Below are 15228 nucleotides of genomic sequence, written 5' to 3' on the forward strand. Positions count from 1 at the left end.
CTGTGAAGCTCTAGCAATGTTTTGTGGACAGCAAAACTTCCCCTGAATTTCCCTCGGCATGGGCGTGAGCAGGTAACGACTACATTTTCATTTTTGTGGGCGAACTTATCATTTAAGGATCAGGATACTTTTTCACAGATGTGGTTGTACAAACTCTTTTGACATTTGCCCAACATTTTTTGTTTAAAAAAACCCAAACCTTTTAAAGGTGCAATATGTAGTTGTGGTGAATACATTTTTAATCAGAAGAGAAGATCTTCATTGACTCATTTGTTTTTATTGCTAATCAAAGGAAATAACCAATCACTCTTCGTTTTTATGGCCGAATAACCTGAATACACAAACTGAACTTAAAGGACAACACAATTTCATACTGTTTTACTTTGTTTATATGTGGTAGACCCTGCCACCTTTCCAGCTTCAAACAATGTTCTGGACCAACAACTCACTGTGCTTGGGTAACATAAGAGGTGAAAAAGAAAGGAGATGTAATGTGGTTGATATAAAAAGAAGGACAATGTCAAGTTGATACTTGTCGTTTCTCTCATGTAAAACACATTTTGTTATTGAATGGCATAAAGCTAACTTAAGGTCAAACGGCCTATATTACATTTGTGAAAATGGGGCTACATGTGTACCTTAAAGGAGCACTATGTAGTTTTGGGGAAGACATTTTAATCACAAAATAAACATGTTCATTGTCTGATGTTTATGTCTAAACAAACTAAATAAACAAACCCTCTTTTTTTCATGACGGAATAAAATGAATAAACAAACTTAAAAGAACAACACAGTTTCATACTGTGTTACTTAGTTTATATGTGGCGGACTCTGCCACCTCTCTAACTTCAAACAGTGTTCTGGACCTTATTTTCCTCTGAGAGCAGCTTGTTTATTCAGTTACGGAAAAAAATTAACACTTCCGAGTTTGTATTATCACCTCATTTATATTGTAAATATTAAAATTCGGAGTTTGAGTTTCTTCCCCAAAACTACGTAGCAGTGGCCCTTTAAAAACTGCACTCTGCCTCAAAAAAGAGGAAGAAAACTAGGACACAGAGGAGAAACAACATAAGGTGGTGCTGTTGTTATAAATAGGCCCGTGATGAGTTTTAGCTCATATTCGTGACTGAGATGATGAGACATCAGTACTTTATCACAGAAAACGTCCTGAAGCTGTGTCATGGAAACATGATTGACACCTTGCTCACTACATGAGGGTAGGTGGTGGGGGGGCTGTCCGTGGCCTCGTCACCCGCCCACCCCCTTTTTCCTCCTCCCTCCTCCTCCTCCTCCCCCTCCAGGCGTCAGTGACGTGCAGATAGAAAGCGGGACCTGCCCTCCCGTCGCCATTTTTCGGTCTCGTACTCGCACTTGTGGTGGCTCGGGTGAGGGGGGGGACGAGCAGAAAGAAGGGAAAGTAGAAAATATATAGCCGCCGGGCCGGGATCCCTCGTGAGCGCCGTGGAATGCACGCGAGAGCTGCGACAGAACGTGCCGCCACCTGAGATGCACGCGCAGGAGACGAGCCGCTGCCGTGAAATCATTCTGTGTGTGAAGACGTGTTGCGGGCCGCCATTTTTCTGCTGTGCTGCCTCAAAAGTCTGCTCCGAGTCTAGAGAGGGGATTCAAAAACGCATTTCCATGACGTGTGCCTTATCGTGAGATCAACGAGATACGAACTTAATCATTTCGCCTCCGAACCCGCGGCTGCTGGCGACCTTTCTTTCTCTCTGTTTCTTTTTTTTTTTAAACAGTCATGAGGATTTAAACAGACGTAAAAGCTGAGGCCACCTTTTCCGTTATCATAACGGACACTGACTGGAAGGAGGTAAATTATTAGAAGAGAAGCCCGCTGTTTTCTCGGAAGGCGGAACGAAAAAGGGAAGCTTCATTGATCATTTGTTGCTTCGGCCTCCGTCGATGTTTCTCTGTCGTAAGTTTTTATTTTTGTCTCTCTCGACCGTTTAAACGATCGCTCGGCCGTTGGCTGCTCAACACAGGAACCACATTATGCTCCAAAGTTGGATCCAGCCAGTCGCAGCCTGTCTCTGAACACGTCAGGTTGTTTTTGTTTTTTGGTTGTTTCTTTTTTTCTCTCTCTCTCTCTCTGTGTTAACCCGAAGTCTCTGGAGCCTGCTGCGTTTTGTGCAAACCCTCTCAGGGCGACGAATGCCCTGCCCTGCATCCTCCAAAGCCTCCAATTTGCTGTGATTGGCCAACGCATACACGTTTTTTTTTTTAACTTATTGTCTAGTCTGTTTTGTAATTCCCCCTTTCCTCGTCTCTTTAGACTCGTATTAACTTATTATTTTTGACCAGAAATGTCAACTGCTCGGTTTGACTCAGCTGACCGGTCCGCCTGGTATTTTGGACCCGTGTCACGAGTAGAGGCACAGAATAGGTTACAAGGACAGAGACATGGCATGTTTCTTGTTCGAGACTCGTCGACCTGCCCGGGCGACTACGTGCTGTCAGTCTCTGAAAACTCCAAAGTGTCTCACTATATCATCAACTCGTTGCCCAGCAAGAGGTTTAAGATAGGCGACCAAGAGTTTGACCACCTCCCTGCTCTCCTGGAGTTCTACAAAATCCACTACCTGGATACGACCACGCTGATAGAGCCAGCCCCCAGGTGAGTTCAGCACCCCTCCCATTGACTACCATGATTGTGAGATGTGTACACCATGATGAAACACCATGATGAAATACCATAGCGAAATACCATAGCACCTGGGCATCATAGATGTGTCAGACTGGCTGATCTAGGTTAACTAGGTGGTCTATTTTTATCCAAACTAACCCACTTTCAGTCAGACTGCAGTGCTTGTGGACACACCAGCGGCATTGCCACACATTCAGTTTGCTGTTTTTAGTCTGGTGGGTGGTGTCCAGCACCACCAGGTTGGAAAGAGAAATGATCACCAGCCAAGATGCCGGTATAGGTTGAATGTTTATGTACTCTTTTAGCAGTGTTTACTGACATACAGCCATAGCACCAATGAGGCATTGCATTTTGCTACTTCAGCACTGATGAAAGAGCTTGACATCAGTAAACATTCAGCCTTTTTTCATGTCTTACTCCAAGACATTGGATATTAAACTTGGTTTTAAGATTGTGTTTTATTTAAGCCTATTGACCAACTATCTGTGTGTAGTAAACATCCATGTGGAAGTTTTCCTTAAAGGGCACTATGCAGTTTTGGAGGAGAAATTCAGAATTCGTGTTTTGATATTTACAATATTAATGAGGTAGTTATACAAACTCTGAAATGTATTTTTCCACAACTGAATAAGCAAGCTGTCCCATATGATTATATGAACAAAGTAAAATGGTATGAAACTGTGTTGTTCTTTTAAGGTCAGTTTGTTTATTCAGTCATGAAAAAGAAGAGTTTCTTTAGACATTAAAACAGTCTATGAAGATGTTTATCTTGTGATTTAAGGTACACATGTAGCCCAATTTTTACAAAGGTAATAAATGCCGTTTGACCTAAATGTGTTTTACATGACAGAAACATGTCCCTGTTTTCATTTTCAGTATCAACTTGACCATGTCCTTCTTTTTGTGGTAACCACATGGCATTTCCTTTCTTTGCCTTCTCTCAAGGTACCCAAGCACAGTGAGTTGTCCCATCCAGCCCATGGGCGGCCCAGAGGAGAACCTGGAGTATGTGCGGACTCTATATGACTTCACCGGCAGCGATGCAGAGGACCTTCCCTTCAAGAAGGGAGAGATACTCATCATCCTGGAGAAGCCAGAAGAGCAGTGGTGGAGCGCCAAGAGTAAAGAGGGACGTGTCGGAATGATCCCTGTGCCCTATGTGGAGAAATTGGTACGACCTTCGCCTCACTCCGGCCAGCCTTCCCACGGATCTCGCAACTCCAACAGTTACGGGATCCCCGAGCCCTCCCACGCCCTCGTTCACGCCTACGCCCAGCCCCAGACACCTTCGCCGCTGCCCCCTGGCACACCTGGAGCAGTCATCACCCCGCTACCGTCCATGCAGAACGGCCCCGTTATGGCAAAGGCCATCCAAAAACGAGTGCCGTGTGCCTATGACAAAACAGCTCTTGCTCTAGAGGTATTGTAAAGTGGGATTTCACTTTATCCCTTATTTTATCTAAAGCTGTCTTTTGTGTTTTATTTCTCTCTTCTCTCTCTTTCTGTTTTTCAAATTAGGTAACATGACCAAGCACAAAATATCTTAACATTTTCAGAATCTAGGTCATGTTAGAAATGTTTGTCACATGAGCGTCACATCAGATTGTTGTTCAGCGGTACCTTTTGATTAGTAATGCATCATCATGCAGTAAACCTCCATGCCAAGTTAAGTGCCAGAGGCACAACTTGTAGGAGACTACTCAGCTTAAAAAGTCTGTCAACACCAGGCTGAAAAGATGATGTCACAGGGTGCTGGAGTCACCTGTACATCACTGCAGCAAGGGGAGAAATTAAGCCACTGTAGATTTTTTTTATTTAAGTTATTCTTTAAAGCTACACTGCCTCAATGAAGCTTTTATTTCAACATCTCTGCCACAATGTTAAAAAATGTGTCCAACTGCATTATTTAACAGAAGACACTTGGGTCCAGCTTACCATTGCCTGCACAATTAATTATGTAGTTAAGAATGAATTTTTATGAGTTTTATGGTGTAGAATATTAAATGAATATGAATGAATTTTAATAAGAACATCTGCTGCAGAAGATAATACTTCAGAGTTTGACAGAATATTTAGTTTTTTGTTCCTGAAATCATCACATCCTCACTGGTTTTTATCTCTAGTAGGAGAAGCAGTAAGATCAAGGTCAAGCATGTAAATGTTGACAGCCTAAAGAAAAATGCTTTTGCATGGAGAAAGCTAACTAGTGACAAGAGATAATGGGGCAACATAATTAATTTGTTTTCACTCTTTAACTTTTTCATTTTTTAAACGAGCATTTCATAGTTGTCATAGTTGATAAAAATGGAAATATAGAAAGTCCATTTCTCACGTAAAGCGGAATTTTTCTTGCTCTGCACATTTTCTTGTAAAGTTAAACTGCAGTCCGCATTGAAATTGCATTCGTCAGTTGCTATTAATGAGCACGGGGGGGAAACACCAGAGTCACCACAGCAATCTTGCTGGGGCTATGTGTGAAAGTATCTTAAGATAATTTTGCATCTCTTCTCCAATCACCCAACTCTTAAAACTATGCTCTCGCTGCGTAGTCACACCAAAGGATTCATAACCAACCGGCAGCTGCTCTGCTTGTCGCCTGCCGGGTGTTTCTGGGTGTTTGTGGTGTGACGCAGTGGTTCAGAGAAAGTCTGGCTGTCCCCAGGTCTTTAGGAGAAATCAGATTCTAGTAAATTTGCCTTAAAGTGGACCTCGGGTCAACTTCAGCTTGTTGCTTTGTGTACTGGCATTATACTGCTTGTTGTTGTGGTGAATGAATGAATACTAGACAAATACTAGGTAGGTCAACAGTGATTCAGCGGCTTCTGATTGGACAAGAAATCATGGTGAGGTGAGGGAGCATGTGTGATTTCTGTCCTTTGTCTAATAGACACCATGGTGTGTTTTTTTTTTCCTGGAATGATAGATGAATAAATGAGGCAGTTGTAATTTCAGGGTGGACGGGGGACTCTGTGGTTAGACTGACCATAGTATTTCCACTGATGGTTGAGTGCAACCCCAATTCTACCAGTCTGTTGCTCTCATACCCCTTTTCCACCAGATAATCTTTGGTTCTTGAAACAGTTGCAACCCTCCGTGCTATTTAGGGAATCGGGCCACAATTCCACCATTTCCGAGGATGTCATCAACAAAGGGCACAACATTTGTAGAAATGCTCCAAACTGTTCAAAATTAAGTGCATGAACCTGAGTGGAACTGGTCCCATTTTGGTGGAAGAGGGATGTCAGTGGCTCATGCTCAATCTTCCTTCTAGCCAGCTAGCTGCTACGTTAGCAGCAGCACATTTTTGCATTTCCAAGCCATGCACTCTGGCTAATACAAATCCGCTTCGACTGCCGTAACATGTTGAAGCATGTGATGTAACGCATAATGTGCACTTCATAAATATGCTGGAGCTCCAAAATGTGCCACTCTGACAGCAGACCAGGCTGTGGTGACACCCCCAGGGGAGAGATGAGAATGAAAAGTTGCTTGTCTTATCTCTTCTGCCATTCACTGACATCAGAGTGTGTCAGCGGATGTAGGAAGTAAACTATGCCTCTGCAGCTGGGTACAGTATAACAAGCTGTCCTTGTGACTCTTGTACAGAAATGAGGGTGTAAATTTGGACCATGAGCAAACCTGGTGAATGGTATTCACGCTAAAGGTTAGACAGCTCCCTCTAACAACATTAGTCCTGTCTTTTTTGCTCTCTCCCGCGTCCCTTTTTACAATATCTAACAATTACCCCTTGATATACTTAATACCCCAGACAGACAGAGATACTGTGACTTGAGTTGAACTGGTCAACAAGACTTGTCAGCCGGTTTGGGTCTGCGTCCTCCGCTGCCCATCTTTATCAGCAGCTGCATCGAGTAGAGATGGAAACTTCTATTAATCTAAATGTTCATTTAACCAACTTCACAAAGAGAGACAGACCTGGCAAAAGAGAAAGAGGGAGCAACTAAAGTGAGCATATGAGAACTGAAACATGACTTTATTCAGCACGTATGCCATTCCTTGTAATCATATTGTCTAGCAGTGCAGTGTATAGAGCTACAGTTGCAGACTGGCGTTTGGAGAGTCTGGGGGTTAACCCGTGACTGCTGTCTCATGGTGTGCGAATGGGTAAAGCACACATTGAATGTATTTTCAGTAGACTCATGTCAAAAGATCTACAAGTCTTCACAAGTATCTTGCCACCTCAGAACGACTATGATTCAACAAAGAATCTCCCAAAAACTGTCTCACTTTTACATTTACAATCGCTGCAGCAGGGACGCAATTAAAACACTATTTTGATGGTTGCTCCACTTATTAGTAAGTTGTTCAATAAAAGCTGGAGATATCCCAAGCGCCCATCACTGCTTTTAGATGATAAAGATATCTTTGTGCTTAACATTTTCTTTATTGTTAACTGCCCACTGTTCTACTTTAAGACACTAGATGTTATTCATGTTGCAAAATGCAGAGCTGCTGTGAGATAAAGTATTGACGTCTCTTTTTTTTTCAGCAACATTTTTCACAGGCCTACATTACCACACCTCAAATGTGCTGCTGTTGTGAAAACTATTTCAACTTCCACATTTTGCTAATCCTGGGGATGATGAGAGGCTGTTCAAATATGTGCTTCCGCAACAGTTTCCGACTAATACTACTCATTCCATTCTACTCATGTTTCCTCACACGTTGTTAAGATACAGAAGGACTGACTTTAACTTGTCAATTCAATTCTGAAATGTTTTCATTTAAAATAAGGAAAGCTGTAAATTCAGTGTCAGCATACTGTAGGCCTAACTACAATGGTTTGTCTTCTCATACCAATCAACCCACCTGACATTGTGTCCTCTGTGACGCACCTCAAGCTTCTGACTCTGTGTGTTCATCTTAGCTAATGCTAAGTCATGATGTTGTCATCCAGGGTTTTAGAAATAACTTTAAATGTGGGCAAGGTTTTCAAGCTTCAACCTAACACAGTCCAGTTATCGGTTTGTTTTCTGTGTGTGCATTAACAAGTCACAATGGGTAAAGAATAGAGGTGTGGAGATTATAAGATACATTGCGATGCAGGTGTGGAGCATAATCGTGAGACAATAAAGTTATGTTGCTATGTTGTTCCCATGCTTTGAATTAAGGGCGGACATTAGGCTAACGTTGCTTATGAAGGAGGTATGTCGGAGTGAGGCAGAGATCATCTGTGAGTGATACATTTTTTAAAATAAAGAATCGTAATCAAACTGGTTAGTGAAGATTTACACCTCCTAGTAAAGAAGCAGTGTCTCTCTACATATTGTCCACTTCACGGCTGCAGGTCTGTTTTTTGGCATATTCTATCCATCCAGCCTGAGCCAGAGTCTAATTAGATGAAAGACATTGATGCTGCCAAATATCTTTTTCAACTACAATTAAGAAATAAGGATGCTACTGTCATTGCATCTGGTGTCTGGGTCTGTTTGTGTATGGTCTCCTTTAACCAAATATTTTACTTCTCTGGCTGGATTTGTTGAACAATTATGGAAAAACCTGAAGGCTGTCCATCCCAATAACGTTAGTAATTCACACTCAACACTGTCAGTAACTACATAGAGACCACCTGCAGTAGACCCCTTTGCTGTTATGCCCCCAGACTTTTGTACTGCATTGCTGTGCAGGTACAATTGCTGCTCTTCTGTGATGCCTTTGCTCTTTACTTTGCTTCACACCAACCCTGGCCTAAAACAGGAGAACTGAGGGTAACTCTTACTCAGTTGCATCAGTTTTCTGTCCACAACATTTTGTTTTACTATTCTTACAGTATCTTGGCACTTGTCTCTGCAATGCTATAAGTTATACAAACTTTGTGATTAAGGGGTTTTCAGTCTGCGCTACTGAAATGTTCTCTATGTATCTATTTTGGAAGTTTTGGAGAAGAGATGCAAGAAACTAAGCCTGAAATAGACAGGGCCCAATTTAGAAGTTCAGAGATGAAGCACAAAACCCAGTGTTGCACTTTTGCAACATTGCGTAGTCTGTGTCGTAATTACTTAAATTGAGAAGGAAGCTAGCAGAAACCCTAGAAACCAGTCACTAGAAAGAGACTAGCTGAAACCCTAGCATTTCCTGTGGCATTTTTGATTTACTGGTCTAAAAACTTGCTTTGCACTGAAAACACATACCTTACCCAGTCTCATCATGTCCCTCGTATCCATCTCCGTCTTTGGCTCAGAATAGATCATAGCTTAAAGCAAAACCCCTTCAGTTTTGTACTGTGGCTATTCTGGGGCCTCTGGGGTTCAAGAAGCAGAAGCTGTGAGTCATTATTTATTCACTTCAGACACGAGCAGTTCTCAAAAAATGAAATCAGGTTCTAGATATATAGGCTATTTTGTAGTTCATTTTTCTATTTTTGGTCACAGTTCATTTGATATATTGGGATTTGTTGCAATTCTTGTCAAGACATATTTCAAAGTACAAGATTAACGAGAACTTATTCAACACACTTAGAAATGTAAATCAGTTTTCGTTCATAACCAACGTCACGTTAAAACTTGTGAGTGGCAGTTATTTTTTTCCACCCTTTATTGAATGTACGTGATGGCAATCTTTTTTTACCACATCATGATTCATTCAAACCGACCGATTCAAGGTTTTCTCATCACTCTTTGACTGACGTTTTGTAGGAAGCTTTTTTTATGACTAAGTAGCATTCTTGTCATTCCGGGGGCGGCGTCAGGGATTATTAATACAGATAATGTTGAGGACTAGATGTCCTTGAAGCCTCATTCTGAAGTGAAAGCTACAAATAGTGTGCCCTCACATTCACATTTCAATCATGGTTCTGATGATGGAGACTTTTCTCTTCTAATCCTGATAAAGAACATATGGCTTTAACAGATTGAGGTCACTTTCAGTGTCACAAACCCATCTGAGCGACAGCTCTGTCGTCTGTTTCAACCTCAGTGTCATGAGCATGTGGAGATCTGACAAACAGCTTTTATTTTTAAAAGTGTGTATTAAGAAATCTGTAGTGCTGGATGCTCTGTGCTCTTACACATGCAGTGTAGTTTGGAGCAGGTTTTAAAATAAAAGTTGGCCATGTGCCAAATGCATCTTTTTCCCTTTGGCTATGAAAACTGTTGACCTTTAACTGTGCTGTATTTTTCTTGTCTCATTTTATGCATATCTTTGCAACAAAGTCAGGTGCAGCAGTTATTACCCAGCTTAAAATTCAAGTAGATCCTTGTGCATTCTGTTATTTTATCCGTAGGTGCATTTTGTCAAAATGACACTTTTAAATACGATACACTGTTAAGTTATTATATAACTTCTTTGCTCCGCTGATTATGTCATAGGACAGGGAGTTGCATGTTGAATAACTTGACAGGTGGCATATTGTGGAATTGACTTGTTTTGTTATTGCATTTTAATCAACCCTAAATGTTGAAGTATCCTGATTGTCAGGATGTTATAGTGAGTTGGTACAGAACTTAAACTTTAAAAATGGGGGTGGTTGATTACATTTGCAGGGGTGGGGGAAAGATTTATTCTCAGTCCCTTGAAAAATTGTGTTGGTGCAGATAAGTCAGAAATTTAAAACCCAATTCTCAACTAGAGCTTCAATAATTAATGAATAACATGTAAACTATTAAATAAATTGCTTACTATATTGATTATTACTCAGTTTGTGTAATTTTTTAAGGAAGAATAAGTTGAAAATTCTCGGATTCCGGCTTCTTGAATGTGAATATTTTCTGGTTTCTTTATTCCTCTTTGACAGTTAAATGTTTATCTCTGGGTTGTGGACTAAAGAAGACATCTGAGGGCGTTATCTTGGGCTTAGCGATATTTTTCACCATTTTCATCAGGTTTTTCCATTCCGTACGGCTTAAATAATAGGATGGTGAAACGTAATGGATATAAAACATGTACCTCATGTTTACGTTCTAAGCTAGGCTACTGTTTTGACTTCTGGTGAAGATGGCCGAGCATCTGAATTCTTATGGATTATCACAGATTCACTATGTTTTAAAAGTATCAAATAGTCACACGGTAGAATAAATTATGAGAAGAAAATGAATCAAGATGTATCCATAATCATTTTGTAATGGCATCGTAGCCTTCTAAATCAGATCTGAATCCAGAGGTGTCTAGAGAGTCCCACTCATTACCCTGTAAGGCACTGAAGTTTAATGTGGCCCCTAAATGCCAACGTGTTGTAAAAAATTAAAATTACAATCTGTTTTTTTAGAACTCACTCTGCCTGTTTTGAAAACAAGTCCGATAACTCGAAATCCTGTCCTTTCTTTCCTCAGGTTGGTGACATCGTCAAGGTTACGCGGATGAACATCAATGGTCAGTGGGAGGGAGAAGTGAACGGACGGAGGGGTCTCTTCCCATTCACCCATGTCAAAATCATAGACCCCCAGAATCCGGACGAGAGTGACTGACCTCAGAGTTCGACTGGACCCTCTCGCCAGTATCGACCTGCACCTGAGTGTGCTGGCTGTCTCCACCATTCCCGCCAGCTTCACCGGGTCGGTTACGTGCTTGCCTGCTTTGGGGCTGTACAATGATAGCGACCCCTCTGTTGTTGCCAACCGTTGCAAGGCTTTCTGACTGTTTACAGCTTTGGACATTGGATCCAAACTAAAACCTGACCCCACTTCTCCCAGTTCCCTTTCCCATGTCTTGGTTCCAGGCTGGGCAGTGTTTTTTTTGTTTTTGCATTAGTGTCCTTTTCATTTCCAGATCACTGGGCATCAGTGTGAGTGTGTATGTGTGTGCGTATGTATAAGTGCATGTGTGTGTGTGTGTGTGTGTGTGTTCACAATAGATATTTACCACATTATGTCATGACAGGTCTTTTTTTTTATTTGATTCTCTGAATATTTGTCATGTTTGAAGTCTTGGGGACTTTAGAACGTGGTGGTGTGTGTTTGTTTCGTTGATGTGAGGATATTTGTGCGACATGGACTTTGGAGAGCACTGAGGCAATGAGGAGCTAACCAGCCAGTCAAATGTTATTTCTCCAAACAATCAAGTCACTGTTGTACCTTAACCATCACACACGAGCACACAGATGTACACACACTTGTTGGCCATGAGCTTTTCAGGTCAGCAGGTTTGTGATGTGTATGCGATGTGCGACTGGAGTCAGATTGGTTTGTGGAGGATCTAGCTCAAGTCTGGCTGACGAGACTTATTTATCTTTTATTAATTAAGACACGACACGGCCATGTGATTTCATCTTTCTCTTATTTGTGCCACATGATCAATAGGGTTTTTTTTTTATTATTATTTGTGACATGGAGAAGATGAATGATTGAGTGGTAACTTTGCATGTCCACTTGGTACCTCTCTTTACTGTCCTTCACATTATTTTGAATTAAAAGGACATTGCTTAGAGATTAGCAGGTTTTTAGTGCCAGCAGCGCCAAGCACAAGAAGATATATGTCAACTTTCTGCATAGGAGTGCAACGCTTAGAAACAGGTCAAATAGCAAGGGCTCTTCCCACAAGCATCTTGACTACAAGGCTAGCTTAAAACGCAGTGTGGGCAAGAGGACAGAACACCTCCCACTGAGGTGAGAAACTCTAAAAACCCTTTTCCACTAACATGGGACTGTTTGGAGCATTTCGACAAAAATAAAATGGTTTGGAACCTGAAAGGTTGGTTCCTATCAAGAGTCAAAAAGTAGCACGTTTTTTTCTCGACCTGAAGAGCGAACCGAAGTGGGCTTGTCATATTCTACAGGTTGTTCTGCATTGTGCAACGTCCACGTTGATGAGGCATCCTTGATTACAGCGATAAAACTGGTGGAAGCCGAGCTGGTTCGTTAGATAGCACCAAGGTCTCAAGAATCTTGGAAAGGAAACGGTTCAAGAACCAGGGGCCTCATTTATAAAAAACTTCTCAGATTCATACTTGAAGTCTTAAGATAGTTTCCTATGTTTTGCTGTCGTTCGACTCGCAGAAGATGCTGAGCATAAAACCCTCGCTTATGCAGGTTCTAGACGTCCCATGTAAACCTGCTCGCCTTCTGATCTAGAAATCTCAAATTAGCTTAAAATGACGCAATCGGTCTCAGCTCTTTGCAAGACCACATCCTGGCGGTGGTTGAAGAGCCAGTTGACGTATTTTTCTGTGGACTAAATAGCTGGTTGACAAAACAAAGCCAAACGTAGCCTGGTCATGTGTTGCTGAAACAGATTGTTCATAACACTCGTATAAAGTTCCCCAGAGGCTTGGACGCATATGCACCCCACACTGCAATAGCGCTACATAAGCAGCAGGACTTTACTAGAGATAAGATCATTTCAACGTCAAAGTAAAGTGTAATAAATAACTACATATACTCAGATTAAGTAATTCTTCAGAATTGATTGTAAGTCTATTTTATAAATGGGGCCCCTGAGCTACTTTGGTAAAAAGGGTATCAGTAGCTGTGTTCGAAATCGCCCCCCATCACGGATGTAGTGCACTATATAGTGTGTTCGCCATTTTGTAGTGTTGTTCGAATTCTCCGTGGCTGATTTCATGCACTGCAAAATTGAGTGAACAAGCGATGTACACTACATTGTGCTCCCGTATCCCACAATGCAATGCTGTCGTGGTTTGTCAGGGGAGAAGAAGAATACAACTTTTTTCGTAAGAAAGTAGCCGATAGCTCACGAGCTAAATAGCTACTGACCACTAACGTTAATTTGCACGCGCTAGGTATGTTACAGCTTGTGCACAACCCCGAGCATTTACAGCTCATGACGAGGACACAAAACAGTAGCTGACAAAACCAAACTCACCACCTCTGATATTTGAACAGTTTATTGACCAAGAAACACAACCGCCATGAAGAATCACATCTTTATACCGTCAGGTTTGTTTACATGATGCTCGGCGCGCCCACTCACGAAACATGAGTATCTGGCGCATCTGCTGACATAACCACGTTCAGAAAATGACCCGTGTAGTGTCCAATTCTCCTCCTGTCGTACCCTACATCGTGTACATGATGTAGGGTACTATATCATATACACGATGTAGGGGATGGGGAGTGAGTGAATGAGTGGATGATTTCGAACACAGCTAGTGTCTTAGGTCTTGGAAGGAGAAAATGTCTCTGCAAGCAAATGAGATCCCATCAACGCCTTTTGTCAGAGAGTAAGATAAGTGCATCTGTCGGCGCATGCAATCCCCTCTCTAACCTTGTTTTTAATGTGATGTTACACTCGTCGATTTAGGATTTCAGCCAGCTTTATTCCTTTAATGTTTGATCTGTGCACAATATGTGTGTTGTTTTTTTTTAATGCAAACTGACCCTATCGTAGTGGAGAGCATCTTGTGCTGCAACCAATTCCTTTTGATCAGCAGTAGCCGAGGATAAAACAGTGTGTTTGAACAGTGCCGACCTCTAGATTTCTGCTGTAATAATGAACTATTTCACCTCCCGTCTCTCCCAGTGCTTTCCATTCAAAACATTGCTCAGCCGCTCACTCAGAGAGACATTGTGCAGCCTTTTGTTGTATCCCAATCTATTTTTTATTTTTTTTGGTTAGGTTATAGTCGGCTTTTAAATCAAGCTTTTTTTGTTAAAATGAGCGATGTACCTATGGTGACATTTACAAAAGGGAAAAAATGCCTGCTGGTTGCCTCTGTGCATGACCTCTTGGCCCGGGGAGATGGTTCTAACTGGCCAAATGCTGCTTAATGTCATTTGTCCTTATTAAATAAAGGTTTCTTATTTTGATCCCTCCTGGTCTGTGCAAACAAACCAGTGTGGGTTTTCCTCATCAAACTTAATGGAATCTACTAATTAAGCAATACACCCTGATCATTTCCTTTCTTGAGGTGAACTTGCTTTTCTCATGCTTGAGTTGTTTTGTAATGGCATTAACAGTATTACTGTGCTCTTCTCATATTCTAGGAAAGCCTGTCTTTTACTTAAGAATTGAAAATTGTGCCTTTTATTTTCTTATACCATTTACATGTGTTAATATTTCCCATGGTTAACACCTGTGCTGGTATTGACCCTTTATGTACAGAACAAGTAAATAAAATTTACGTCTACTTCTTTAATATGCTCCGTCTGGCGTCTCTGTCCTCTACGTTGTCCTCAGATGGCTGGGCGTGGACGTGTTTTGCAGCAGCCTGGCGTCACAGGTTGTGCATCTGGAGCACAGGACAGTTGCTCCTGCTCTAATTTTTGACAGTTCCAGTTTTGATTCTGGCAGCGCCCAGGAGAAAGGAAGCAATTAATGAATTTTAATGAAGTGCTAATAAAAGAAAGTCAGCTGACCTAGAGATAGGGGAATGGAAAACTTTTCAAGGGCAGTGTTTCAGATGGGCATGTCCTGTGGCTGTTTGTGCAACACTTCTCAAACCAGGCACAAATAAGACAAGTAGAAGTCAATGAATGAATGAATGTTAATATGTATATGGCAAATGATTGTTTATATTAGTGTGTGTCATTTTGCACCATTTTATAGAAGTATGGCTTCTGGTGGTGAGGATGCATGTTTACGTCCTCGGTGCTTATAGACCATAGTCACACGGTAGCCATTTTCCTCTGATGTCACGCTCAGAGTAGGAA

General features: G+C 41.5%; 1 protein-coding gene across 1 annotated transcript; it reads left to right on the forward strand.

The window, feature by feature from the left end:
• Positions 1–1336: 1336 nt before the first annotated feature.
• On the forward strand, positions 1337–14714 carry crkl (v-crk avian sarcoma virus CT10 oncogene homolog-like). The gene is made up of 3 exons (XM_084383756.1): positions 1337–2635; positions 3611–4085; positions 10954–14714. Exons 1-3 carry the CDS (start codon positions 2325–2327, stop codon positions 11086–11088), a joined length of 921 nt encoding a protein of 306 aa, XP_084239882.1. The 5' UTR covers positions 1337–2324; the 3' UTR covers positions 11089–14714.
• Positions 14715–15228: the final 514 nt, after the last annotated feature.

The sequence above is a fragment of the Pagrus pagrus genome (genome assembly GCF_965226575.1).
Source record: "Pagrus pagrus genome assembly, chromosome: 19".
NCBI classification, from domain to species: Eukaryota; Metazoa; Chordata; class Actinopteri; order Spariformes; family Sparidae; genus Pagrus; species Pagrus pagrus.